The sequence below is a fragment of the Drosophila gunungcola genome, chromosome 3R, assembly GCF_025200985.1.
Source record: "Drosophila gunungcola strain Sukarami chromosome 3R, Dgunungcola_SK_2, whole genome shotgun sequence".
NCBI lineage: Eukaryota > Metazoa > Arthropoda > Insecta > Diptera > Drosophilidae > Drosophila > Drosophila gunungcola.
In genome coordinates, this window is record NC_069139.1 from 12,035,834 (window position 1) to 12,063,822 (window position 27,989).

Consider the following 27,989-nt stretch of genomic DNA (forward strand, 5'->3'; position numbering starts at 1 on the left):
GCCATTTGTGTGGGCTTTGGCTCACCTGAAAGTCGAACTTGCTGTGCTCCTCGCTGGCGGTTATGTTCGTGCTGCTCTGGAGCAGCTCGTAGCACTTGTCGCCCCAATCGCTGTTGGAGTACTCCTCCACCGATTGCGACTCCGGCGACCCGGTTGTCTGCCCCGCCTTCGTCTCCGAGGATCTCTTCTGGTTCGAGACGATCGCGGCGTGCGACTTCTGTTGGTGGGACATCGCGGATGAGCCTCCGCCCACGCTGAAACCGGTGAAGGCATTGAGCGGTGAGCCCCGCAACGCCGCCGATGGCGCACCCGTCTCCGAAACGGGCGCCGGATTGGGCTGGCCAATGGAGATGTAGTAGAGGCAGAGCAGGATCGTCACAAACGCCGACAGCAGACCGATGCAGCGCGCCGATCCGCGGCGGAAGAGCTTAAATGACATCCTGGTCAGTGGACTGCGCTTGCAGGTCACCGGTTGGGATTCCACCGGATTAACTTGCTGCTGGGCTTCTTCTCCCTTGCTCGGGCTGTGTTCTACATCTGAAAATGAATAATAATATTTTAAAAAATTATAATATAAATGTTATACAACAGCTTTTATTCCAATATCATCAATTGATGTTTAATATTTTAATATTTTTAATATTTATTTATGTTTCTTGTTAAGTTCTTTTTTAATTTTTTTTCTCTGACCGAATATATATTGTTGTAACTTGACTAAAATAGTTAAGATTTTTATATACAAGCAGAAATCAAATTCTTTAATTTTATGAATAAGCATAACCTCAATCAAAAAGTCTGATATATGCTGATATGTATAATATCACATACCATGTTTAGGGATTAATGCCTTTCAGCTTGTATGTTTTCAAACATTTTGTTTTAAACAAACTTAAAATCTTTGTAAATGATAATCTTTTCTAGCAGTCTGCCTTTATTTATTTGCACAACACTACTTTTAATGCAAAACATTTATCGCTTAAGCAGTTTATGCATGCAAAAGACATAAAAAGCGTTTCTTTTCCTACATCCATTCCAAGCCTAATCCGGCTTCTGATTTTATTTTTCCCACACTAATCCTGTCTGGGCTGTCCTTGCCGCAAGAGTGTTTGAATATTTCATGCGGACGAGGGCAGGAAGTTTAGTGGAGGATTTAATTAAACCATAACAAGGACCAAGGAGACGAAATGTTTGGAGCCTGGTGTAAAGAATGCATAAATGCTTGTCGAGAATAAGTAAAATTCTAAGCAAGGTGCTTGTATGCTGTGCTAAATTAAAACAGGAAAAATTAAAATAAATAAAAATACATTCCCTTCATCTGGCGCTGGCTGGCAAATGGTAAGACCATATAAATTTCAAGTAAATCCCCAACCTATCAGTGGTTTGCCATAACATTTTAAGGTTCGTGTTTAAGGTCGAAGTTAAGCCTTGCAACACCAGCACGTCACAAATGCCCATGCACGCCAGTCAAACTAACTTAACGAACTATGCAAACTGAAAACTCAATCAAAAACTCCTCACATGTTCGCAGAACTTTTCGCAATGATGAAATTACTGGATAGTTTGACGCAAACTTTTGCCCACGAACTGCATAAAATTCCCGGCCAACTCAATGCGCAAAAGTAAATTAATAGCCCACAAATGAGAGACAAAAGCTTGCAAAAACAGATGAATACTTTCCACCACTGCACATGATTTATTCACTTTTGTTTGCCATTGGCCATAATTTAGGGTTTTTATATCTGCTTAACACGCAGAGAAACCATTATCTCCTGCCAACGCTGAACGCTGCATTCCATTTAATTACAATTTAATGTCATTTAAAGTCCAACGAGTAGCAGCATCGTTTGCAGCTCCATTCAAATGGGGCAAAGGGGTAGCAGCAGGGGCGTTGCAAAAGGGGGGCGCTCTACGCTCTACGCTCTATGCTAATCAGCGGGCATTAACTGATGTTGCCACAAGCCAGCACCTGTCACCCAACGGAACCACCATGGCACCCCCCTCAAACCACTCCTATGGTAATTTAAGCGTTTCCCCGCGTCCCAAGAGTCTCGTTCATTTCTCCTTCTTTGCTCCACAGAGAAATGTGGCAGACGTGTTGTAAAAAGAATAAAAAAAACCAAAGGAACCAAAGCTTAAGCTCCCTAGAAATTCTCCAAGGGAAGGAGATGCTAGCATTTCGAGATCTCTGATACTGGAAAACTTCTTTGCACCAACAATTCCCAGCAAAGTTTGCCTCAATTATTTCAATTACTCGAATATTTTCACTTCCTTCCGACCAAGGACCTTAATAGCTTCCTGAAAATGAAGAACCGAAGAAGGCAAGCGTCAACCGCTCCGGGGATCTTGTCCTTGACCCCCATCAAAACATTTTGCCAGCAAGTTTATCCAGCTAAAATGCAGAGAAAAATTCGAGTTCCTCTAAAACTTGTAAAACAAAAACAAGACAGTCAGTCAAAAACAGAAAAAAAATTATTACAAACATTTAAAATATGTTCTCAATCGTTTTAAAATGGATGACTCTTTTAATCTGGAACTAAATAGACCTCAACAATTAATGTCAGGTTTTAACTAAAACATCATTTGTTTTTTCAGTGTGGCTAGCTAAGAAGTGGGTAGAAATAGAAAAAGTGGTCCCCACTGCTGTCATCGTAAATGTTGCCAAGAGTTTTCTGGCAAATTTGATTCCATTGCAAATTGCACTTTGTCAACCTTTTTGAGCGCTCCAAATGGTTGACAACCTTCATCTCGGAGTCAACACGTACGTATTCGTACATCCTTCGGGTTCTTTTGACGTGTTATCCCTTTGTTTTGTGGTTGCTTCCTGTCACATTTCTCCTTCTGCACCATATAATTTCGAGTTGGAAAATGATTTTGTTGTTTCAGTTTCCCTTGGTTTTTTCCTGTTTTCTTATTGTGGGTGTGCTTGTTTGAGAGTTTTTCAATCCTTCTCTGTGTATGAGAAAACCCAACTCAAGAAGTCAGTTTTGCTGCTATCCTAGTTCCCCTTCGTCCTTGCTTTTCATTCTGCTCGTTTTTTTTTCGCCCCTTTAGCCCCTTTTGCGCCCCTTGACCCTTGAAGCCTTCTCTGAGGAAGCCTAATTTCGTTTGGAGTTGCAACTTGAAGCGTCCATGTGAATGATTTCAATGCAAATGGATATTTTTGCTACCCTGCATTAAGGGAAAGACAAGAGTGTATGGGTGTCTCGACTAAAAATAAAATTAATATATTAAATAAGTTCTCAGCTTACGCTTTCACGATTCAGATTGGAAAGAAATATTAACATGATATATATATAAAAGGGTATCTGCTAGTCTAAGCACTCGATTTTATTTTTAGCCAAGTTTCTGCCATGATGTATTGGCTGGTTCGGTTGGCCTTCTTTGTGCTCTTGCCAGCCAAATTTGTAGTTTTGTGAATGGAAAACTTTTCTGAAAGCACTCGGAATCAATTGTGAACTTTTCTGTTAACTATTTTCCCTGTTTTTTGTGCGGGCGTAGAAGTTTTGTATCGCTGTTATTCAATTTCATAATGCTTCTCCAATTGAATTTTTAGTTAGCAAACTTTCCCACAATTGAAAAGGGAAACAAATTAGTCGCTGTTTTGTTTTTGATAATCACAATCGCGACACCTTTAAATGGCAAAAAAAACTAATTTCCTTTTAATTAAAACTTTCAGGCAGAAAGTTAATGTAAAGTTATTGCCACCACCTAAGGAAATGTAAAAGGAGGCCAAGAAATAAAGGCAAGACAGAAGGCAGAAGTGTGAACGTAAATTCAGTTTAAAAATGGTAAACGTTGGAAGGTCGAAAAAAAGAAGAACAAAAACAATAGTTTGCATAAATGGCACGGAAATTGCAGCTGCAACTGAAGGCGAAACGAAAAAAAGCCTTTGCCCCAAGCTCTCAACAAACTTTAAAAACGGTTAAAAAACTGTTTTCTTAGCGGCGAACGCAAAAAGTTCCCCAAAAAGTAAACAAAGAAAAAAGAGTGCGGATATCGAACTGCACAATACGAAGTTTTTGTACCCTCTATTTTTATGTTACCGCATTTATGATATTAACAATCTTGAACTATAATATTCTGCATTACAATAAAGGAAAATTTTTAGTTGGATGAGTAATAAAATGATTTATAAAAAGTATAAATAGTGAAACAACAGTATTACTGCTTCAAAATTAAAGTTTGCATTAATTACTTTTGAAGGTATATAAAATAAAGTTTTTCTTTTATCAATAGCCCTCTAATACTTAATTGTAGGAACAAATTGAACAATGAAGTTGACAATGTTGTCACTTTGAGAAACTACTTACCAAAACTTTCAGAGAGGGTATTGAAACTCAAACTTCAACTCTGACTTTGGACTTTAGGAGTGGCATGGCAGCTGAGGTTCCCTGTGCTTCCTTTTTGTCGATATCAGAAAATGGGCAATGTGAGCTCCGTTGAGGGCAGGCAGTTTAGTAAGGTCCCAGAACTTTACTTTCAGAGTTCATGCTTTTTTAATTAAAGAAACTAACGTTGCACCAAAGCGACCGAAAGGGGCAAAGATGGGGAAGCAGGGAACAACCAGTTATGGCAATTTTCCGGGGCAGATGAGCATGAGTAATGCGCCGGTTAAGCCGCCAGTAGAGCGTGTGGGTTTGGCATGTGCCCACCATATAATCGTATGAGGCTCGAAAAAAAACAAAAAACAAAAAAAAACAAATAACAAATAACTTGAGACCATCCGGGGGAACATAGGCCCAGATACAGTGGGTCATTAGCATAGCCGGCGAAGCAGTAAGTTGAAACAGGCCTTAGAATTATGAGAACTGTTGGGTGAGGGCGACATATGGAGGGCAATTACCCGAGGAAGTTGTCAAGATCCAGCGAAAGATCTAAAAGCACGGTGATTATGATAATCAAGATTGTTCCACTTTTAATTTCGTCATTTGTAATTGCATTTAACCATCTTAGTGCGTTACTTCATTTGGTAATTGCAAAAAGCTTTTCCAAACTTTATTTAAATTTAATAGTTTAACAATTATGTACACTTAACAATTATAAAAGTTTCTCTTCAAATAGTTTTGTGATAGTTAATTGCCTTTTTCCATAAGCCATTATTTGTGCTACAACTGTCAATTAAAGTTTTTATAAATTGGTTTAACCAATGACTTGCTTGTAGCTTTAATTAATAGAAAAATTTAACATATGGGAAATAAACCTAGCCATTTTGCCTATTTAAAAATGATAATTGCCCTCTTCGTTAGAATAAGAACGTGTACACTAAAATTACATTTATAGGTCTTTATTTTTTACTGCCTAAAATGTTTTTCCTTTAAATTACCTTTAATTTTTACCCAGGACAAATAACAATATTACCTTTCTGTTAGAAACCTCATTAAATCCGACTCGTTGCTTTCTCCGCTCAAGATTTATGCTTTTCTATTTTATGTTTTACAACCCATAAAACAAAGTCGCTCCCCACATATCACACCTTTCCTGCGACTCACCCACTCGACGACCACAATTGAGTAAATGGGACCAAAACAAAAAAAAAGTCAGAAAAAAGAACTCCCGCTGCAGTAAGTCCCCATGTCAATGGCAACCCAGCGAAGCGAGCGATGAAATTTTTGGAGGGGACTGAGGGAGTATATCTACACACAAAACAAAAAATGTCAAGTTTCAATTCGATACAGCAAAAACCCCTATCACTTTTACCAATGAATAATGTAAAATTGATTTTAAAAGCGGTTAAATTCTAGACTTTTGTCTATTTAAAGGTCAAATTGATATGAAGTTACATCAGTTTTCTCTCTGTGTTTTTACGGCGAGCATCCGTTAGACAAGTAGAACTTTTGAAGCTAGCCCAGCGATTTTACAGTTACTCACTTATGCAGCGACGCCATTCGTGACATATGGCCAAACGGAGAAAAAAAAACAAATACATTAAAGTCTGTGCCCATAAACTTGGCCAAAAGCACGGGCCAGTCGGACCATAAAGGGATTGTTCGGAGTGGTATTTATCAGAGAATAGAGTAGGGAAAACAGCGGGAGTAGCGCCAATGTTGATTAAATGTCAACGGGCAAAAACCAATTTGCAAGCGGAACAACTGCAGTCATACGGTTGGCTGTATATGGTATACCACATCCATATCGGGTTACACACATTTCCCACAGGAACTGGGCCTCAAAAACAATTGCCAAGAGAAAGTTACTCTTCGATTGCTTTCGGATTATTTCCCCTAGCGGTTTCGGTTATTAAGCAATCAAAACTCATTTGCTAATATCTGCAATTGATGGAGGTAAAAGTGGCCCACAGAGAGCGGATAAACAACCTCGTCGATAGCTCTTCCGTTCCAGGCACTTGAACACTAATCGAATAGACCATGGTGCATGAGTCCACATATCTTTCGCCAATCAGGTGAGTCCAATTGATTTGCCACTAATTAGTGGCATTTCTATGCACCCCGTGCAGATTGTGTGAATCAAATAGATTGGATCCGCAACCAATATTATTTTCCGGGTGACACATACGACGATAATGTTCCTAATGTTGACAGCTTTAAAGGCATTGATATTACATTTTTGTCAGCACAAAGGCATAATTATTAAATTGTAGTATTAATTTAGGTTAAAGTTTATTTGTGGTGTTATCTATGGACAATTTTAAATAATGTTTTAAAGCAAACTATATTTAAATATTAAATATTACATTAACCAAGAACCGTTTGCTATTACTTCCTTTCAACCGGGAACTAAGCTTAATTTAATCATAAATTAAACTATTGTGTGCCCCCAATTATATTACAAATATAGGCACTTCCCTAACCTTTCTTTAAGCCATCGTTCCAGCAATTTAAGATTATATTTGTACTTTTATCCCATATAAGTTTATTGATATGGCTTGGGCTAAGTCCTTTACGCTAAGACCAAAAGCTATAAAATGCTTTAGATGCTGACAAAGCACAAGTCGTATCATAAAATGCGAGTCTTTTTTTCCAGGAACGTGAGACCTTTTACATTGTGCGGAAGGTTTTGCCGTTTTGCTTTGTTTGGCTAAATGTACGCAGAGAAAAATGAAATGAAAATTAATTCTTGTGTTTGTTTTCCATTTTTATTTTTCACGCGGGGCCAAGACAAAAGGAAAATGGCAGGGTATCTTGGGGAGCATGGCGAACAATAACAACGTTTATGGCTTTGATTATGAAATTTTCCGTTTCAATTTCATGGAGCTAAACGGTGGGAAAACACTCACTCGCATAGATTGTAATGTATATGTAACAGGTTTACAGTTACCAATCGCTTTCATATACGCAAGTAAATATGGCCAAGATTCCTATATTGTGGGAACATTGAGTGTGTTGCAGCCTCAAGCAGTTTGACACCATTCGCTCACCAAGATCCAGATACGGACTCCATGTGAAGTGGGTCCAAAACCAGCCCTATTGTCTCCATTTGTTTATTTAACGAAATAAAAGTTCTGACTCACTGTTGGTTTCAGGTGTAAACTAATTGGGAGCTTCAAGGTAATGAGGCCAAACAAATTCCAATTTCCTTCAAATTCCATAGAACTTCTTTCAAACTATTAGAATTTTGTCTTTAAAGTTAAGAATTTGACGGTTAAATGTGTTTAATTCAAAGTGAGTAATGAAATATTTTGGATTTGTAAACACTTTCCATATTATTTCCCTCACTGTAATTAAAATTGACTTTAAATCTATTTAATTACCTCTCATAAATAAAACATGATTAATGTTTATATATTTACTTATGGCATTTTGAGCCCATTTAAATGGTGTTTAAATTGAAAATGCATTTATGCAGCGTTAATAAATACATTTTTATGTCATATACATAAATGTATGAGTAATTAATTTTACGCCATTATTACTTTGAATTATTATAGTTCACACATTGAACAACACAATTTGTAATTATATGTATTTATGGCTTTTTAAAACATAACTGTCTGGGCAAATTAAAAAGTTTTTGAATAAATGCCTCCTAGCAGTTAAGAACTGCAAATGTATTTATGAATTATTTACCATAAAATGGGTTTTAACTGGCTATTGTTTTAGCTACTTGTTTAAAACGGCAAACAGATAACATGTTATTTTAAAGTATGATTCACTCACGCATCAGTTGTTGCCTTTTGTTAACGGTTTTCCAAACAAATTCCATGGCGACTCGTTAGCAATTGGGTCACAAATCACTGGCTAAACAAAACCAGCATTCGATGTCCAACGCTGATTGACCGATGATGACCATTTAAGCCCAGAGCGGGTTCTGCACTATTTGGCAAAAACCAAAACGCGGCTTAGAACATTCGCAGCTGCTGCGACCGCTAACCAAGTGGAACTGTGGCCAAAGCCAAACGACACAAGGCCAAAAGCGAGCCGTGGCTAACTGGGCATCAATGGTAATGGAACCTCCATCCGGAACATCCATCGGCGACGTGTCCCATACGTTTTTGGCCATTTCATGGCCCGTTCCCCCCTTTTCTTCACGCATCATTAGTAATATGGTGTCTGAGGGAGATCTTCCAATGCCAGGGAGAGGATCGAATGATTACTTTCGGTCGGCCCATGCGGTAAAGCGATACGATTGCATGATGACATGACATCGCAATAACCAAAAACCTGCCACCGGAAAATTGACAGCACGCCATCCGCAAAACGGACCGGGGAAATTTGAGTATGAACTAATGAAAATAAATAATAACCGCATAGAGTTGGAGTCGAATTCGAAGTGGCAGGCATTACCTGCGACTCTTGCTTTGTTGGGGGTCGTTTGAACCAGCTAATTTTAGTGGCACGAAACCGGGAAAATATGCTCATCGGCGTAATCGATACACGGGCCGACTTAAGTGACAGGCGGGAATCGAAAGGGGAATGATCCCAGGCGTGTGGCAGGCGAACACGAAGAAACCGGATACATACGAGAAATTTTAGATGCATCTTTAGTTTCTGCCCGTTGTGAGGAAAATGTATTACAAAAAAATGAAGTTTTAGTTCCCAATTATAAATTGAGAGACCTTATTCTTTAAAAGAAATACAACAGAAAACCATTTAAAACTAAGACAGGTCATTAAGAGGCTTAGAAGAATGGTATTCTGCCTTTAAAAGAAAGGTTAAGAAACTTTTTTCGGACATACAAAATAAAAATGTTTAAAGAATTTTTAAAACACAGTTTAATAGTCCAAATATCTAATTCATAAAGCATGTAACTACATCAACCCAAGAAATATATCTCTAATAAAAGAATGTCCTGAACAAAAAAGTTTACAACTTTGTGCTTTCATTTCGCATTGTTAGACCTTAAAATAAACTGCAATTTAAATGTCTATTACATAAACTTACATTACCAACTTACACACAAAACGGGATGGCAAAAAAGGTCCTTTCGTCCTGGCGCAGAACAAGGACAAAACACATAAATCAGCGCCCGCAAACAGACGCACACACACACACAGCCACACAAAACGTTGCGCTAAAAGTTTTTCCTTGTTTCACACAGTGTTAAAGAAAGAGGAAACGAAAAGTTTCCACCTTTTTTCGCTTAATTTAAATGAATGCACAGCGGATTGAATCCTTTATTGGCTCTGAATGGAACACTCGTAATTAGAGACAAAGCTACAAAGCCATTGTTGACCTTTCACTCTGATTTGCTGTAACAATTCCCCATCCTCTCGCGCTCTCGTTTAATTTATTTGTATTTTTCCACTCGCGTCGTCCTTGCCGGCGAAAAAAGGGATCGAATGGAAGGGCCCAGCCTGGAGGAGCTCACGACGCACCCGCTGCCAAGGACCCAGAACAACTGACTTGCCAAGCGGGGAGTCCGCAGGAGCTCGGCCTGCGTTCGGGCCACCTCGGCTCGTCATCAGCCGGCAAATGCAGCACCATCTCACCATCGCCAGCCACATATCCCTCCACCAGTGCTGCCCGCCTAGACATACATTTTTTTGTTCGTATCTCGCAATCTTCTGTAGCTAGCACAGTATAAAAAAAATTTCATTAATTAATTTATTCTTTAGACTCAAAATTTTAGATTTTGTTTTTTTTTTATTTGTCAAAATACAATCTAATTGAGAAGTCAAAGCAAACATTGAGTGGTTTCTATAAATGCGAGGGGGCTGTGTGTTTTAGAACACGTGAAAACATACAAGAAAATTACAAAAGCACGAATTACATCAAATGCGAGTTGCTGGAGTTAAAAAATAAAATAATCAGAAAATGCTAGAACATAACAATGTTGCTATGCTTGAAAAAAAATATTTTTAAATACCATATTATTTAGCTACTTATTGTCTTTGCATTCAACAGCATCACTGCGATCTGGCTGGTTACGATGTGGCTGGCTCTGTTTTCATTCTGGTTGCCAGGTTTGGCTTTTGTATTTGCTTTGTCGGCGCCGTCAACATCAGAGCCACATAGACATCCTCATCGTCATCGCCATCGCCGCCCCCTCACCTGAACAATCCCCCTGAACGCCTTGGAATGCGGAGGTGTTCGCCAAGTCGTCCCCTTAGCTTCTCTTTTCTAGCAGCAGCTGGAATTACTTTTGTTTTGCAACTGGTTGAGGCGGGAAGCATCAACTGGGATTCCCAATGGCTCCTTGTTTGTCAAAGGAAGAAATGGCTGGGTTGTTTCCTTTTTTTTCAAGTGTTGACAGCTGTACTTATTAATTATTTCTGTTGCGTCTTATAGTTATTTGCAGAAGGAACCCGGAAAAAGATTGAATATGTCAGTCAGTTTGTCTTTAAAATTCATAAAAATGCAGTCCTATTTCAAATACTCAATCAATAGACGCATATTTGTATTTATTGACAGTGCTTTAGCTAGCTTAGTTTAACATTTGTTAGTTTTACTTAAATTCATGTATTATTTAAGTTCAATGTTATTCCCCTATTCAGCTGGCACTTGTAATTCCTAGACTCTAAGAAAGTTTTCTGCATTCCTAGCTATTTATTCCAACTATTTAGGAATTTGTACAGCTTCCTTAAGTTTTTTTTTGCCAGACTTTGTGTTTTAAATCATTTGGCTTTGCACATAATATTTGTGTTTATTTGTTGTAAAGTTCTTGAACGTCGTTGGCGATGGGCGAACCATTTCGGTCCCTTTACAGCCACAACGTGGAAATCTTTACCTTGGCATTAATCTGCGAACTTGTTAAAGGTTCTAACTCCTGTCCAGAATTGAAGATAGGAATTAAAAGAGAACCTCGTTCGCCTTAATTTCTAAGAACCAAAACATAAATAAGGTTTAAGTTCCCTTTATATTTCCTTTAAAATTACATTACAAGTTTTTAAATTCCCTGCGCTTTTAGGTATGTGTAAATACCTTGGAGGAATTTTGATTTTGCCGCATTTGGAATTCATAAAATCCTAGTAACAGTTTCTGAAGAATGGGTCTATTCTGCCGCTGGAGTGGACTAACCCTCAACGGCCTTTCTGCAATTTTTCTCAGGCGATTGCCAGCCAGCAATTAACTTTGAAAAATGCCTGGAAACAAGTGGAAGAAGGAGCAGGCTTGGAGGGCAGGTCCCCGATGGCTGATGACTGAGGACTGAAGACTGATGGAGGGCAGGTGGAAAGAGTGAGGAAATTGGTGGGGAGAGAGCATCTCGAGTGGCTGACTGGCTGGCAGCTTCAAGTGGCGAATAAGCTACCCTAAACGGGACGAGACAAAAGAGCCCGGGAAGAACACTGGAGAAGGCCCCTCCAAGTAATCCCAGTAACTTCTAGCCATTTCAGCTGGCGACGGGGAGGGAGAAGGTCGTTGTTTATCGATTGCCAAGTAAAAGCAGCCATAAAAGGCAGAATGGAGAACAAAAACAGAGGCGGAAAGAGAGCAGTCGAGAATTGGCACAGGCCCTTGAAAAAGTTGTTGGCTCTGTTGTCTTCTGTTTGTTGTTAAGCCCACGCAAATGAGACGGCGACGACCGACAAACGACAAACAACAACGAAGATGTGCCACAAAGACGAGCATGATAATTGCGATGATGGCCACATGGACGGAGCAAGTGCAAGTGAAGGCATTGGCAGGAAGGCGCTGATTATAGGGCAAAGCCCGGAGTCTGGAATCGAGATCAATTTCAGTAACATATTATAGATAATTTCTTATATCCTAAATGTTGCAAGTACGACTATAGACTAATTGGTCCTAGTCACACGTTTAGTTGTTTGGTTGTTCAATATTTTCAATAGGCCATCTTTAGTATTTAGTTTTCATATTAATTTAATTTTTATATTTCTAAAAGTTACTCATACGAATAAAGACTAATTGGTCACACATTTAGTAGTTTGTTTGTGCAATATTTTCATAAGGCAATCTATAGGAAATACTTTACAGTACTGGCCTAATGCTCTCTTCTATTAGTTTAATATGTTACATTTGTAGGGGTGAGCTTGATGGTTTTTAGATTTTGCATAAATGTTTCAGTTTTATCAAGGTAACTAAAAAAGGTCAAAAAATAAAGTTGGTAATACCGCCTTTTCTTTTATTAACAATTATCAATATACATTTATGTTATATTTAATATTTTTCAGTATGTTTCTGTGTTTGCATTTGGTAAGTTTATATTTATTAACTTTTGTAATTGGTTTGTGTCGAATGCAGCATTGTTTTATTAAAAAAAAGTGTTGATTTCTTAGTGCTGAACACGTTTACTAAAAATATAGCGAAAAATAGCAAAAATTGCCATTTTAATCATTGAACTTAATAAGCTTGAAAACTGTGTATGTTAATCCATTTTAAATTTAAGACTTTTTCCTAAAAACAATTAATTAAAACCTGTCATGCCAACTTTGATCCTGAGATAATAACGCTGATATTTTATTTGTTTTTATTCGTACAGATTAAACTGCAAACAGATGTCTGTAAAGTTTTAATTCGTGTGTGTATATTGAAACCTTTTGCAACCCCCTATAAAAGTTTAATTTTGAGTGGATCAGAGCATCTGGCTTTCGTGCTCCCCGGACCCTTGGTTCCTCCCCTCCCATCTCCTGGTATTTCCCTTTTGCATTTACGGCCTGCCAAATGGGCATCGGGCATCCAACCGATTGAGGGCAGAGATTCGGAACCACGAGGGCCGGAAAGGAAAGACCAAGACCGGGTGAAAGGGGAAAGGAACGTACGTTGTCAAGCATCGAAAATGCGGACCGGATTGCAGACTGCGGACTGCGGGGCTGACTCATTGAACCACAAGATGAATACAATGATGCCAAATCAACTCGAACGAGTTTTTGCGGCCTGCAGTGCCGGTGGTTCCGTACCTCCACTTGCCCACTTTGTTTTCGGGTCAATTGCATCCCATCCTGGCCTATTGGCAGCACTCGAAGCCAAATCGACTTTTGAGTTTTGCACACGGCCTAAACGTGCAACGTGCAGACTTCCCTGAAAAACCGATTCTAGCCAAGTGCGTGCAGCGTTTGTCAAATTGCCAGTTGCCGCTGAGAGGCCCTATCCTCCGTTTTGGCCGCAATCTCGGGCAGATCCCATTGCTGCACACAGGCCCAATTGCCCCAAACGACAGTTGACAAAAGTTAACCAACCGGGCTTCAGTGGCAGCAACAATAGCATTAACAACCGCAACATTTGTAATGGAAATTCCTGCATTGAAATCTCGTTTCATTTCGTTTAGCCACAGTTACGGTTTTGTTTTGGTTAATACCCTCTATGGAGGGTATATATATTTTCGCAAAACTGTCTTTAATCATATGCTTAACGATTATCTAATATTTGACGAAGTTGTTTGCATAGGAAAACCAGTTTTAGATTGCAAAACTTGTTTATTTTGCAGTATTCTTTAATTACACCTGAATCTAGCTTTATAATAGTTCAAAACGATTACACGTGGAATAAATTAATGTAAAGGCTTTTTGAATACTTATATGTGTAAAACTTTGCTTATAATAATTATAATGAATATACAACTTAACTAGGATGTAAGGAATTGTTTTTCCTTAGTAACTTCTGATCTTAAATATTAATTCAAAGCATTACCCTTAAATAAAATGCTTTTTTAAGTTCACAACTTTGCCCTGCAAGGGTATTAAATGGCTTAGAACGCCAGGACTTGGCTTTGCTTTCTGACTTTTTTGTTGGTTTAATTTTTTGTGGTTGGTATATGATTTTTTTTTTTTTTGCCAGCTGTTGACTGCAAGTGGCACCGGCTTTGTTGCTTTTATTGGTGTTTTGCCGTGGCTTGGGATGCTTTTGTTGGTGCTGTAACTGTTGCGGTTCCGTCAACGTCATCATCATCCCCGGACGACGTCTGCCACCATCACCCTCGAGGAGTCATTGAACCCGCCAGCTCTCAAATATACCACACAGAGGACCCGGCCGACACTAAGCATTTTCAGCTCCATTGGCCACCATTGACCACCGACGGCGTGGGCGGAGTACAAATTTTAGGCCATTACATTTGATGATCGATCGATTGTGTATGATTGTATGATTATAGGAGAATTTTTGCCCGCTGCAGCTTTTCCCTGTCAGCGAAATTGGATGCCAATGCAAATGAGCCGTACGATTCTGGAAATGTGTTTGGCGTGTACGATTAACACACGACCTAATGTTTAAAAATTGCAAATTAGCAAAAACCAAACAGACTAGAATACAGTCAACAGCATGGGAACTTGGATTTAGGAATCTCGTGTTTATGTTCGTGCCAAGCCAGATTTTAATCGGCTAGTGCGAATTTAGTTATACGTCGCGACACGCAAAGAAATAAAACTCACTTAGAATGGATTTAGTACCTGTCTACAACAACTAAAAACAAAGAGAGAACTAAGCAAGGCCAATAAGGTTGAAAAAGGAATTAATTACCATCAATATATGGGACTCTATCAAACAAACACAGATAATATTTGATTATGTGAAACCCATTGATAGTCTATAACAAGTGAGTAATGTTCTTAGTTCTAGAAAATTTTATAAAATTAAATCTTTTTAACACCGCTGTTGCAACATTGAGTAAAAGAATTACACTTAATGTTTTGTTTAAGTTCGATTTTGAGTGAATTTAGTAATATCTTATTCGAAGAGATGTTCGTTTTAGCAACAAAGCCTTGAAATTTGTTTTTCAAATTAACATACCGCACTCACAAATACTTAATTTATACAAGGGTTAAGTGGATCTGTAAATTCAAAATAAACAGACACCAATGGCTTCTAATTAGCACGTTCCTATTGTAGAAATAACAGGCGTGCGAATATCCAATAGTCGGAGCCAACAAGAGACCCTAAATCCAGATGGTTAGATTAGAAGGGGGCTTGAAAGTGGGGAAAGAGTAATGTAGAATAGAAAGCGCCCCTCGCGCGAGAAAGAAAAAAGTGAAACGGACACCACAACAATGAAAAAATCAATTTAAATTGAATTATACAATGCCAGCGGAGCAGGGAACTCAAACAAAAGCGAACTGCATGGCACAACAGAAGTCAAAGTAAAAACAAAAATAAAAACAAAACGAGATGCTCAAACGGGTTTACCGCTCCCCCCCCCTCCCCTCATTCAAGAAGATATGTTATGGTGTTTAAAAAGACGAAACGATTCTCAATGAATTCTCAATGGCCTAAGTATGGGATCGAGTAGGGCTAAATAAAGAAGAGCTGCATAAATTAAAGACCCCCCTTTTATTTTCATCGTCTTGCGTCTGCAATTTTGTAACACTTTGTCTGCTCCGATTTTATTTTTGGCCATCCCCGTTGCAAATCGAGTTCAAAATCGGTCTAGACGGATAATTTAATTGGGCCCCGCAAACAGAAACAAACACAAAATTTCTTTGTTTGGTAGATGACAGTGAAATCCGGTTTGGGGGTGGATTCTATATTGATTGTTGCAGGTCCTACAATACTAGCTTTCGATTTCTCACCTTTTGTTGAACACCGAATTTGTTAATAACTTTTCCGCTTTTCCTGACTTCCAACGCACACACACATGCTTTCGCAGAACAGTTACAAATCTCCTGTAATCCTTCACACACACACACACGAGACCTTGTGTACATACACCCGCGCAAAAACAATCAAAAGGTAAAAAATTTATGAAATCAGATAAATATATTTGGCTAGTTGACTGGCTTGCTATTTAACTAACACTTGATTTGAATTATCTCGAGTATAGCTCGCGAATTATAACGAGAAAATGCGACCGAACGGCGATGTTGTTTGGACGAAAAAATTCAAAATTGAAAACTTGGTATGACCGTTAAGCAAATCTGCAAAAACCATCGATTATACCGAAATGTTAGCGAAATGTCGAACTAGCAGAGAAATGTTAGCCGAACGTCGAACTAACAGAAGAATAGAAGGAGAAAGATAATTAAAAATCCACCTCAATGTAAGCGAAATGTCGAACAGAAACAAAAAATAAGAAGAAAGATGATTCAACGTTTCCTAACATATCTGTTAAAACTGAACGTTTCCTAACATAACTGTCATAAATAATCATCTTCCTAACAAAAATGTTTAAAAACAACGATTTCTTAACAGAAATGTTAAATGTTTATAACAAAAAGCGCGCAATTCAAAATTGCTCGTAATTTTTTTTGTTAGAAAAAACAACTTTATTACGTTTTATCTACTAAACAATTTGTCCGTATCATAAACCCTAAACGGGTTTATTCTGAACGGAAACGTATCATTAAATAGATTTCCTCTTCCTTCATTGCGCAAATCTGATCTCAACATGAATTCCTGTGTCTTACAAACACTACTAAAAGGATTTATATTAAAAACAAATATAATTATATTTATTAAAACACAAATATTATAAAATGTACTGATCATGTACCTAAAATAAGATACAGGAAAAGTAAGAAGAAATTAAGCGCCAAAACAGGATTTTAGTAGTAGTTCTAGTTCCATTCGATATATATTCGATAAAGACCCTCAAAGGCTGTGATATTCAAATAAAGTCAAATTTTAAGTTTTTGTAGAAGAGCTCTTTTAATAAATTCATTGTCGGAATATAGAAAATAGTTAAGAATTAATGGAAAAGTCCAGTTAGTAATGGAAAGTTCTAGTGGGTTCGATACCTATCGGTAACGTTTATTTGCAGTGCCACCTATCGGTAACGTTCAATTGCAGAAATTCGAGCACCATTTGTAAAATTTAAATTCCATTTAAATTTCCCATTCGCCACCGTCTATTCCTCGTCCAAGTTATCACCCGGAATCAGTCTTACGGGTCGTATCATCATGCGCGATTCTTTCGGTTTGGCAGTTCCGTTTCGCCAATTCAACCAGACGATTGCTGGACTCACTCTCTGGTGGACACCATGTTCTCCATTCAGATTGCACCGTGTGCAGCGGCCGAACCACCAACCTCCGCCGTAAATCTCGGCACAGGTGGAATCTCCGGAGGTCCCATGATCGCTCCGACGATCGTAGGTGCTGAAATCCAGTTGATTGTGCTGCTCCAGGGCATCTGGCAGCGAACCCCTAAATCCGCCTTTCACCAAAAGCTGATAGTTGTAGCCCTCGCTGTCCAGCCGGAACGTGGGGTACTCCGCCCAATCCATCGGTTCCTGCTCCTCCTGCAACTCCACTCTCAGCTCATGATCGTCGCGATAGAGAATCTTGTGGATGAACTCGTTGCCGAACCAGAAATCCCGAGACAGATTGCCGAAACCCGCGCGATACTCATCCCAGCTGCGATTGAAGTTCTCGGGGGGATCGAGGGCGCCACCTCTGTGCTGGATCACCGTCCAGGCGGGACCATCGGTGGCGAAGGCGCAGTAACGCTCGTACAAATCCCGCTGGACTTCATTTCGCTCCGGAACCAGAAACCTATAGACGCCATCCACACGAACATTTTCATCCAGTTCATAGCAAGCCGATTTGGCAGGCTGGTAAAAGTCTAGACAGGATTACCAGGTGAGTAATCATAATTTATAAGGTAAATCAACTTACCAACTCTTGGCATGCCCTTTGCCTTGGGAACATCTATTGAATCAGACCCCTTAAATGAGCCACTTTCCTGAGCAATATTCCCGATAATCTTTCGATCCAGTCGCTTAGGCATTTCAGCTAAATGATCTTCTTTAGAGAAGGATCTGCCCGCTGCAGGCACATCTGAATGGAAAAGATGCACCACCCTGCTCAGCACACGATGCAGATTGATCTCCAAACCTCTTAGCCTGAGATCCTGCTTATCCAATGACTTTCTAATCAAGATCAGCTCCTCCAAAGATTTTAAGCCAATATCAGACTTTTTAATCCGACTCAAAGTGTGAGTGCCGCCCAGGAAAACCGAAATCCATGCGAGGACAAAAACCAAAGAAAGCTTCTTTAAATAAGAAACCAAATTATCAGTCCTTTAAGGCAATCTGTTTTCCGAACTTACCATCATCTCAATACCAAGTTCAATCACCAACTAATGAAGTCAGCTTGAAAACTTTCCCACACACATGTTGTTAAAAGTGCACCATCTGCTGATGATCCCCAATAGATCATTTCTGGCTGTCCATGCCATGTGTCTCGTTTTTACGAATATATAATTCTGTATTTCTGCGGTCCTTAGTTAATCTTCACATTTCTGTTGTATTTCTTTTCAAATTTTAACGAATGAATCTGGTTTCTAGCTTTGCGGTGAAACATACGCATTAGATAGTAAAAAACGAAATTAGAATAAACATTTTTCTCGGACATAGCCGCACTAGTTTTGCTTGTGGTTTTGTTTTTTTTTTTTTATGTTTTTAATTGCTACAATTAGCCACTAACGTTTAAAGTAGAAATGAAAACGCCTAAGCAACTAAAATACATATACATACATTTATCGATCGATCGTTTTTCACATTTCGCGGCTCTCGAATTCCTCTCTATACATTTACAGTTGATAAACTTTTGTAATAAGTTTTAATAAGAAATACTGGCCTAAAGCCAGCTGATTAATTGTTAGGCTAGAGGCCAAGGGGTAAGCTTGATCAATTTACAGAAAATCGCTTTGTTTTGTTTAATTGTTATATCGTTTGTGTGCAGGTGCGAATACATTTCAAATCTTCTGCTATCTGCTCCCTTGGCATTTACATGTTTATGTATGCATATATATATATATTAAATTTAAATGTGTTTGTATATATATATATATATTTAGATTACCTTAATATTTTATCATTAGCGCACTTTGGCTTGAAGCCCAAGTGGGTTTTGTTGTTTCTGCTTAACCGCTGACCACTTTCCGAACCGAACATACCCACCACGCAAGCACGGCTTGGTAAGTGTGTTCGATGATCTCTTAACCATGGCCGATTATTAGTTTACATGTATCAGTAACTGCTTAGCTCTATATGTTTAGCTTTTATTTACATTGAATATTTCAAGTTTCGCTCCTGCTTCTGTTTGTTTGTGTATGTAGTATGTATATGTTGTGTTGTTGCTTATCTCTGCCTTTGTGGGTTCGTAGAACTAAATAACTTAGACGATTGCTTAGAGTATGCAATGCTGTTGTGAGTGCAAATCAATCCGTTAAAAACAAGTTAAAATTGTTGCTCTGCGCCGGCTGATTTGTGTTGTGTGTGTTTTGGGGCTTAAAAAATTGACAAATCGTTTAAAAGACTTGAATCACGAAAACGAAAGTTATTTGCTTTGGGTTTGCTCTTAGATGCGTCTGCTGCGAACCCCCTCGGTCCGGGTCTTCCACTCCGGATCGTTGGGATCGTCGTCCTCGAAAGGATCCTCGGCCATGTCCTCCTCGAGCGCCTCCGGATCGCCCAGATAGGCATCGATCGCCGCATCGTACAGATCTAGCTCGGCATCCGGAGTCGATTGCTCCTCATCGTCCAGTGGCGCCAGATGATGCTTGGGGTAGTCGTCGTCCTCCTCCTCCATCAGCACGTCCTCATCTTCCGGCTCCGAAATTCCACTCTCCCTTGCCCCATCTGCGCCGTTTATCTTCGCTGCCGCAGGATGACCATTGAGCTGGCCATTTAGCTGGCCATTCAGCTTAATCTTTGACTTGCTGCTGCGCCGACTACCGCTGCATCCCGTGGAGCTGCTCCCATCGCAGTTCGAGGACACCGACTTGCTCTTGGCCCGCTTTGAGCCCGACATCGATCTAGGCGTCGCATACGTCTCGGCCAGCATTTTCTGGTAGACCTCTTCGGAGAGTGGAAAATGCAGGGGTTCGAAGAGCGAAGGCATCACTGCATAGGGCTGTCCATGAAAAAATGATTGTTTCTATTAGGCAGAGTAGATTTATATATTATCTTAAATAACTAGTTTTACTTGGCGGATAATTGAAAAGTTTTATTCGGCGGAACATCGATTTTCAAAAGTTATTCATCAAGTAGTCAAGAAAAGAAATCGGAAATCTATTATTAATTACTTAATTTCAAGCATACAATTATTTTAATATTTAAATATTACGTTTTGGTTGACAAGAAGTTTTAAGGTTTTAAATTATAGTTAATGACACGACTTTTGATTAAAACTCGGACAAAAAATAAAAATCTAAGAGATTTAAACCAACAAGTGGTTCTCAAAAGTCTTAAAAGACACACACAAAATATTGCATGTTTGTTTCTCTAAACGCTAACCCTCTTTTCGACTCACCTCCCGCAAATCGGGCGTCGTGCTGCGCCGTTCCACCTGATCCTTGAGCTTGCTGGACGTGGTCCGGCGGCGGGCTTGGCGCGCCTGTCCGCCCACCAGCAGCTCGCCGCTGTCATTGAACCCGTCCAGTGGATGGGCCAGCGGCGAGGGAATGCTTTCGTTGTCGTGCCCAATGCCGCCCATGTGCGGAGCTGGCGAGGCGGGATCTGGTGTGTTGGCGCCACTCGACTCTGCGCGACTATCGATGCGTCGATTCGCACGCGATCGAGTGCTCCAGGGGAACTTGAGGAAGGTCTCGAAACGGCGGCGCTCCTCGATTAGAGCGCGCTGATGTCGCATAACGAAAGTCTCATCCGAGAGATCCTCCTCGCCGTACTCCTCCTCTTCATCATTGCGGGTTTCCGACTGCATATCCACCACCTGACCATTGGCTTTGGGCTTAATAACCTCCTCGTCGGCAAGCTTTTCCAGCCTGGGTCGCTTGGGCAGTGGTTGTTTTGTGTCTGGCTGGGCGATCTCCAACTGCTTTTCGGCAGTTTTATCATTCACATTTTTTGCGATGTTGCCGTTGAGCTTGGGCTTGATACCCTTTTCCTTCTGCTCGTCCTCCACTGCCTTGGGCTCATCTTGCTTGACATTGCCATTTACCAGTCCATTTCTATTGTTATTTTTGTTGGTATTGTTATTGTTATTGTGCTTGGCTGTCTGTTTGTTCCTCAGGCCATTAACCTTTGGAGGCTGCACGGCCGACTGTTGTTGCGGTTGTTCTCTTGGCTGGGTGTTGGATAGCTTCTCCGACGTTGATGCCGCACAGCCATTGCTCAGTTTACACTCCGCTGACTCATCCGCCGAAAGTTTTGTCTTATCGTTATCACTGTCGACAATGCGCCACCTGAAAGTAAAGATAGTGGTGGTCATTTAAATGTTTATTGTTTATGAGTGGACTGATGAATGATACAAAATAGTTCTTTATACAATCATTTAACCATTAGAAAGATTTATCTTTGGGTTTTAGGAACTTATTCAACTTGACTTAATACTTTTGCATTAAATTTAACCATTTTTTAATAGCAGCACCTTTAACATTGAATACTTACTTGGGTATGGGGATCTCCTTGTAGGGAAGAATCTCCATTTTCGACTGGGCCAACATGCTGTATGGTATAACGATGTTATTGATGTCGTAGATGGGTCGAACGCGGCGCTCCGAGGTTCTGCAAAGGAAAAAAAAGAAATACATTACAATACCTTTTTTAAAATCTTTTAAACAATATTTCTAAAGAACAAAGAACATGTTTACAGGATTTATTTTATAACGGCAAGAGTCATGTTTGCTTAGTATTTCTTTCCTTTTTTTTTAGTATTACGAATTCTAATTTTTTTCTAAAATTTCTTGAATACCAAAAAACGACGCGAATTCTTTAGATCAAACTAACCAAATCCTGGTTTTAGGCAATATTTCGAAAGAACTAAGAACATTTTTACAAGACTCATTTTATAAAGACATCAGTCATATTTATTTACTATTTCTTTGCTTCGTTTTTTAATTTTAAGATTTCTTATGCTCTTTCTTTCTAATTTTTTCGAAAAACTTGTTACCCTTAACTGCAACCAAATCCGATTTAGATCGCCCTTCAAACTTATTTATAACCCATCAATGCTTACTTCTCATTTCGATGGCTGTGGGTGGGCGAAGAGTTGCGGCGACTCCTGCTCTGCTCCCCCCACTGATCACCGTAGCCGTTTAGTTGATGGTTGTTGATGTTGCTGCCGTGCTGTTGCTGCTGCTGTGTGGAATTGCTGCTGCTGTTGTGGGTTGCGGATTTGCGTGACTTCTTAGAGCCGCTGAGTGCCGAGATCGAGGTTGAGGAGGGACTGTGGTGGCGTGGTTGTTGGCGTTGGCGAGAGTCGGGCCACAGCGAGCTGGAATTGCTCGCTCCAGTTGGGTGTTGTGGTTGCCGTTTGCCCTTGGCCGCTGCTGCTGCTGTTGTTGCGATTAATCCGTGATTTGAATGCGGAACAGGGACGAAACGGAGACAAAGAACGGAATGGCAAAATAAAACAATTGGTGGAGTTTTGGTCGTTGTTGTTGTTGTTGTTGGTTGGTTGATTGGTTGTTTTGTGGTTGTGGTGTTGTGGAATTTCGTGTTTCGGTTGATTGATGTAAAGAAAAAGAAGAAGAAGAGATGCAAAAGATTGTTGTTGTTTTATGTTAATAACAATTATCGAATTTCGTCATGTTTACAATAATTTACTGTTGGCCACAAGTGGCGTTGTAGTAGGCGTAGTAGAAGAAGAAGTAGTAGCAGTACCAGTACCGTTTCCGCTATCCCCTCCCCCGACGCCTCCGCTTCCACCTGCTCCTCCTGCAGCGGCAGCCTTAGCTCCGCTGCCAGCCTCCTTATTTGAGTTGTTGTTGCGCTCCTTGCGTCGTATATAACGCCGCTTGACCGCATCGCCCGACCGTCGGCTGCCCGCTTGCCCGCCGATTCCGCCGGAGGCCAGCGTCTCGCGCTCCGCCTTCCACATGGCCTTGACAATGGCCTTGGCCTGGCTGCGCATGACGCGGTACTGCCAGTCCGGCTGGCGGGCAACGGCCTCCAGGTGCACCGACTGGCTGACATCTGCAAAAAACAACAAGAAGTAACAAGGTTAATTTAACGTTCAAGTAATTCAATGAACTCCAGGCATATTCTCTGGGTTTAACTTTCTCAATAGAGCAATTAATTTTAAGAACTCATCCAAATTCCACATGGAGAGAATTTTAAGCTTTTTAAAGCCAATCAGTATTCTTAAAAATATTTAGAACATTTATTTTCGAATTTGTGTAAAGATATTTGGATTTCAATAGTATCAATAAGGGCAAATCTTAAGAGGCCAAAAAAAAGGCTTGAAACGAGAGTTAATTCTGTTATTGTATCATTTGATTGACAATTAATGACAGTTTTTAGCTGTCAACAAAATAATTTAAAGAATTTTTGATTTTAAAAAAGACCAATATTTCCCTTTAAATGTTATTTATTCAATCCTTTGCAAATTTAGCCTAACAGCCAACGAAAGCTAGAGATTGAAAACAGTAGGATATTTTCAAAAGTGAAACCCAGAAAGTCCAATTTCGTGGATTTTTCCACTCACCACTAGGGAAGCTGAGCACTGGATGGTAGCCAGCATCGAGCAGAGCCACCCGGTTGGCCGGCATCATCGTCTCGACCAGATCACGGGGCGCTGTGGGATCTGTTCGACCCGTGCACAGGGTGCATGGCACCTGCGGCCACTGGCAGCCGCATTTGATGTTGCTGGGCCGCGCGGCCTTCTTGGAAATCGTGTGCATGTTGGTGGTCTGGAAGAGCTTGCGCTTGCGGAACTCGGAAAGCACCAATGGCCTGGCCCGACTGCAGAGATAATCGGCTGAGGGCTCCTCCATGATTCCATTCGCAGGCGGTGGCAGCGACGGCGATGTCTTGGGTGTGGCCTCCAGCTGAACCTCGCCCTTGGATTGGGTTAGCTCCACGAAGAGGTCGCTGTGCTGTCGGGTCTTCATCTCCAAGTCGGCCAGCTGGGAGCAGAGCCACGACCAGCGCAAGGCTATGCCTGCCCGATCTTTCGAGTATCGCCAAACAGCGCGTCGAGTGCTGCAAAAATCGAATTGTAAAATTATTTTAAGAACGCAGCTAACTATTATTGTTTAATTTATTTATAGCGAAACTTTTGCCGTAGTTTAATAAAATTTTAAACCAGAAATACAGTTTTCTTTACTTAGGAAACAAGTTAGCGTCAAAGGAAAACAAATTTAATAGAAAGTGTATTATTCTTTGCATTATACACCTATTATTTGTACTGTGGTTGACAAAACTTAGTTAAAAATCAACTATTTCAACGGGTTATTAAAATGTATTTTTGGGAGGAAGTCCCATTATTCCTTTGTTTATCCGAAACACAATCGAATTCACTGATCTATAAACTGTCAGAAGGCTACGAAGCTCAAAATTCACAACACCCAAACGAAAGGGAAACAAATTGATTATTAAATCGCTTCCAGCATTTGAAGATATACATAATTCAGAAATAAATAAAGCAAGATTGGCAAGCTGTACTCACATGGGTAGCGGCAGCTGCTGTGTGTTGTTGTAGGTGACCATTTCGTCGGCGGACTCGCCACCAGAACTGGATTCCGTGGCGTCCGAATCAATGGCGTTCTGGACCTCTCGCAGTTCCGTGTGCAGCAAACCGGCCACATGGGTTAGCTCGCTCGTCACGTAGGTGTCGTAGCCGGGCACGATGTCATCCGCCCGCGGCGTATTTGCATCCTTTGTGGCTCCCATCGTGACTGTCGCCAATCCAGATGCTGACGAAGATGCAGATGCTGCTCCCGTTGCCAACGTAGCATCCAATTGATTCTTTCGCGGCCGCTTTCCCGGCAGCGCTGATCTGTTAGAGCTGTTGTACCAACTGGAGGATGGGGCCAGCGTAGCCGAGCTCCCGCTGGCTGATTGGCAGATCTGCTGATGGCGGGACGCCGTCGCAATATGCCTGATCACGTTACTCATCTGGCTGGCGGGCAGCGGATGCTTGTTCTGCTCCTCCCAGAAGGCAGCGCCCGGACGGCCGGAGACAATCGATAGGACGGTGGCCTCCTGCTCGGACAGCGTGGCACTCATTGCCGGAATGGGCGCCTTGTGGGAAATACGAGCGGACCACTCAAAGACGCCGGCCACCTCTTCGCTGGTGTGGCGGCACATGTGACGCGCCTGCTGCTTACGCAGCCTTTGCAGCATGAACTCAATGCGGCGCGAAATCATGTAGTGCCGCTCCCTCAGCTCAGCGTGCCACTCCTGCCAGGGCCGCTGCTCCTGCTTGATGTTCACGTTCGCTTGGGCAATGTTGCTACTACTGCTGGCAAGGATTTGGCTGTTGCCACTGCAGCTGGGCTTCACGTCCGGCAACTCGGCTACATTTTCAGGAGCTGCCGCAGGCAACGGAGCCACCGGTGTTGACTCTTCCCACACGTCGTCGAAGAACTCGCAGATGGTATCCGGATTGACATGGCCGCCATCGAATGTCTTCAACGCCTTAAGCACCTCCTCGATGTCCTGGTCCTCTAGTACAGCGCCTGCGGCTCCGTCTTTAAGAAAATTAATGGAACTGGTAGTGCTTTGCGGCGTCATCTGTTGCAGTGGCTGCTGCTGGGTTCGCGTCGGCTGGGGAGAATCCAACTGGGCACTGAGTGGCGGCTGCTGCGGCCTGCTGGGCGTGACGGGTGTTTCTTGCACGGGATGTGGAACAGGAGGCGGAGGCGCAGACTCCTCGACCATACCACTGACGTTGCCATCCAGCTGACTGAGGCGCTCTGTAACAGCAAGCCATGAAATCATTAAGCTGGGTCTTTTCATTTGGAGTAACTTTGTAAACTTACCCTCTATATTATCCGTTTCTATCTTTGGCAGCTCCACCGCTGAGGATACCGAGGTATCTCCTGACAAACCGCTTCCGGAATTCGCAGAACTGGTGGCCACTGCCAAAACCGAGGCAGGCGTGGCCGGCTCTTTGCCCAGACTCACATCCGGCAGGGTTTTCCTTAGGCAAATCTCTGCGGAGATCGTCTCCTCAAAGTTGATGGTCAGATCTGCTAGCAGCTGGGCCGTGGAATTGTCCTTGGGCGTGGAGCTGTTGCTGGAGGAGGTGCTGTTGCTACTGTTGTTGTTGTTGCGCTCCACTGTAGAGGTGGAGGCCACCGCAGCATCCGTCGTGGAATTGGGATTAATGCTGCTGCTGCTGCTGTGTGGAGTGGGGGCGGTGCTTATCCCCATTGGATCATTACAGGCTTTAACGCTGATGGACTTCCGTTTGTTATTGATTGCTGGCGAGGATCGCTGCTGCGGGGAGGCAGCCACTGAGGCCGCCGCCGCAGACGAACGGGTGACCCGCGTGGTGGCCGTGGCTGGCGTGGGCGTCGCCGGCTTCTTGACCACTCCGGCCGCTCCTCCTCCAATTCCTCCGCTTTCCGAGGAGCTGCGGGCCGAGGGCGAGGCGGTGCTGGTTAGCTTCTCCTTGGGACTTAGTGGCTCGGCTGTGAGCGCTGGGGCCATCGTTTTGATGCTAATGCGGTGGCCGACTGCTGCGGCATTTGGTCCGCTCGATTGCTGCGGTTCTCGATGCTAATCCTGTTCGGGATTTGAAAACACGGGCTATTATTTCGACAAAGCCAACGGCAAATCAACTTTTTGAAGGCAAATGCTAGGCTCACTATTTGGTTTTTGAAAAGCCCCCAACAGAATACTGCGTTATCGGCTAAAAGCCGTTTATATACTTTTTTGTGTATTTTTTTTATCTCATTAAAAACGTCCGCCTCCCAAGGAAATCGTTTTTTTTGTCTTTTCCGGCGTGTTATGTACATATGCTATACGTACGCACACACACATAGCGACGCGCTGGCCAGCAGGAGAGGCAATAAGAGCGAGAGAGAGGTCAGAACGCGCGCTATTGCACACTATGATGCGCAATAAAAAAACTGTATAGAACCCGCACACACAGACGCACAGACAGACAGACTACTTTACATACTGACGAAATCATTGCGGTTGCTCTCGAAAATCACAATTTTTCAAGACTTTGCATCATCTGCTGGCGGGAAATTGCCGCCGAGGCCTCCATGTCTTTATGTAATTTCCTTTACTAATATTTTCCACCACAATTAACTCTTTCAATCGGAAACTCGCGCCTTTACATACACACACAGACACACACACACACGCACGTGCAACTGTGTGCTCCACTATTTTCAGTTATTTACACAATCGCATTTATTGTATTCCACATGTCTTTATTAATTCGGATCAAATTCAATTCGGTTTTATATATTTTTTACTCAATATTTTGCAGTATCGAGCGAAAATGGGAGAAAAGAAACGTTTTCAGCGCGAAAGTATTCACTAACACATGCACACACACCGATGGCAGGCAGCACGCAAGAATTTGTAAATTGCTTAAAAATAAGGTATATTTTTTTAGTTATACGCACAATTTTGGCCGATCCGCAAAAGTGCCCTCGCACAATTGGCAAAAATAATTTTGCTTACACAATGGCGTGACTCGCACGGGGGAATTATTACGGTACGGTTCTCTTCACGGATTTTTTTCCTCATTTATTTTTTTCATTGCTTTGCCAAAACGACGTGTATCGAAGCTGTACGCGTTTCTGTGCCAGACCAAAGTACGATGCCGCTACGATGGTTGTCTCTTTTCGACACATGCGCCGCCTATGGCGGTGGCGCGTCGCAGGGCCCAGTGTGCAAGCGGGACAACTATTTGGTTGGGATGTGGAAAATTTATCGATATTTTTACGAAAAAAATATTCATACCGTGATTTAATACTTACCTATCGATATGTTTTTGATATAATTTGATATTTGCTCTAAATAATAGGAAAAATCTACTAATTCCAGCGTTAAGAAATTTT

General features: G+C 41.4%; 3 protein-coding genes across 18 annotated transcripts in view; all 3 read right to left on the bottom strand.

Annotated features, from left to right (window-relative positions):
* The window catches only part of LOC128252776 (alpha-mannosidase 2), a 21,518-nt gene extending 5,348 nt beyond the window's left edge, over window positions 1-16,170 (bottom strand). Inside the window, exons 1-2 of one of the 3 annotated variants that reach the window (XM_052980817.1) lie at window positions 15,854-16,170; window positions 26-537 (exon numbers count right to left, since the gene is read on the bottom strand). In XM_052980817.1, the coding sequence (XP_052836777.1) occupies window positions 26-439 (414 nt within the window). In that variant the 5' untranslated portion in view covers window positions 440-537; window positions 15,854-16,170. Of the gene's footprint in view, window positions 1-25; window positions 538-8,114; window positions 8,379-9,351; window positions 10,032-15,853 lie in introns of those variants that run through there. The other 2 variants (XM_052980819.1, XM_052980816.1) reach the window with 2 other exon arrangements.
* A 732-nt stretch (window positions 16,171-16,902) lies between these two features.
* LOC128252610 (techylectin-5B) lies at window positions 16,903-18,510 on the bottom strand. Of its 2 annotated transcripts, none has more exons than XM_052980477.1 (3): window positions 18,327-18,510; window positions 17,894-18,266; window positions 16,903-17,840 (listed from the first exon to the last, which is right to left on the bottom strand). In XM_052980477.1, exons 1-3 carry the CDS (start codon window positions 18,330-18,332, stop codon window positions 17,128-17,130), a joined length of 1,092 nt encoding a protein of 363 aa, XP_052836437.1. In that variant the 5' UTR covers window positions 18,333-18,510; the 3' UTR covers window positions 16,903-17,127. The 2 variants fall into 2 exon arrangements, with proteins under 2 accessions (XP_052836437.1, XP_052836436.1); XM_052980476.1 differs by having other exon boundaries at window positions 17,894-18,269.
* A 144-nt stretch (window positions 18,511-18,654) lies between these two features.
* LOC128252606 (uncharacterized) lies at window positions 18,655-27,868 on the bottom strand. Of its 13 annotated transcripts, none has more exons than XM_052980462.1 (9): window positions 27,610-27,862; window positions 25,947-26,694; window positions 24,632-25,880; window positions 23,669-24,165; window positions 22,789-23,157; window positions 22,199-22,517; window positions 21,631-21,747; window positions 20,534-21,425; window positions 18,655-20,134 (listed from the first exon to the last, which is right to left on the bottom strand). In XM_052980462.1, exons 2-9 carry the CDS (start codon window positions 26,617-26,619, stop codon window positions 19,580-19,582), a joined length of 4,671 nt encoding a protein of 1,556 aa, XP_052836422.1. In that variant the 5' UTR covers window positions 26,620-26,694; window positions 27,610-27,862; the 3' UTR covers window positions 18,655-19,579. The 13 variants fall into 13 exon arrangements, with proteins under 13 accessions (XP_052836422.1, XP_052836424.1, XP_052836423.1 ...); XM_052980464.1 differs by having other exon boundaries at window positions 22,199-22,511; window positions 27,552-27,862; XM_052980463.1 differs by having other exon boundaries at window positions 22,199-22,514; window positions 27,552-27,862.
* Window positions 27,869-27,989: the final 121 nt, after the last annotated feature.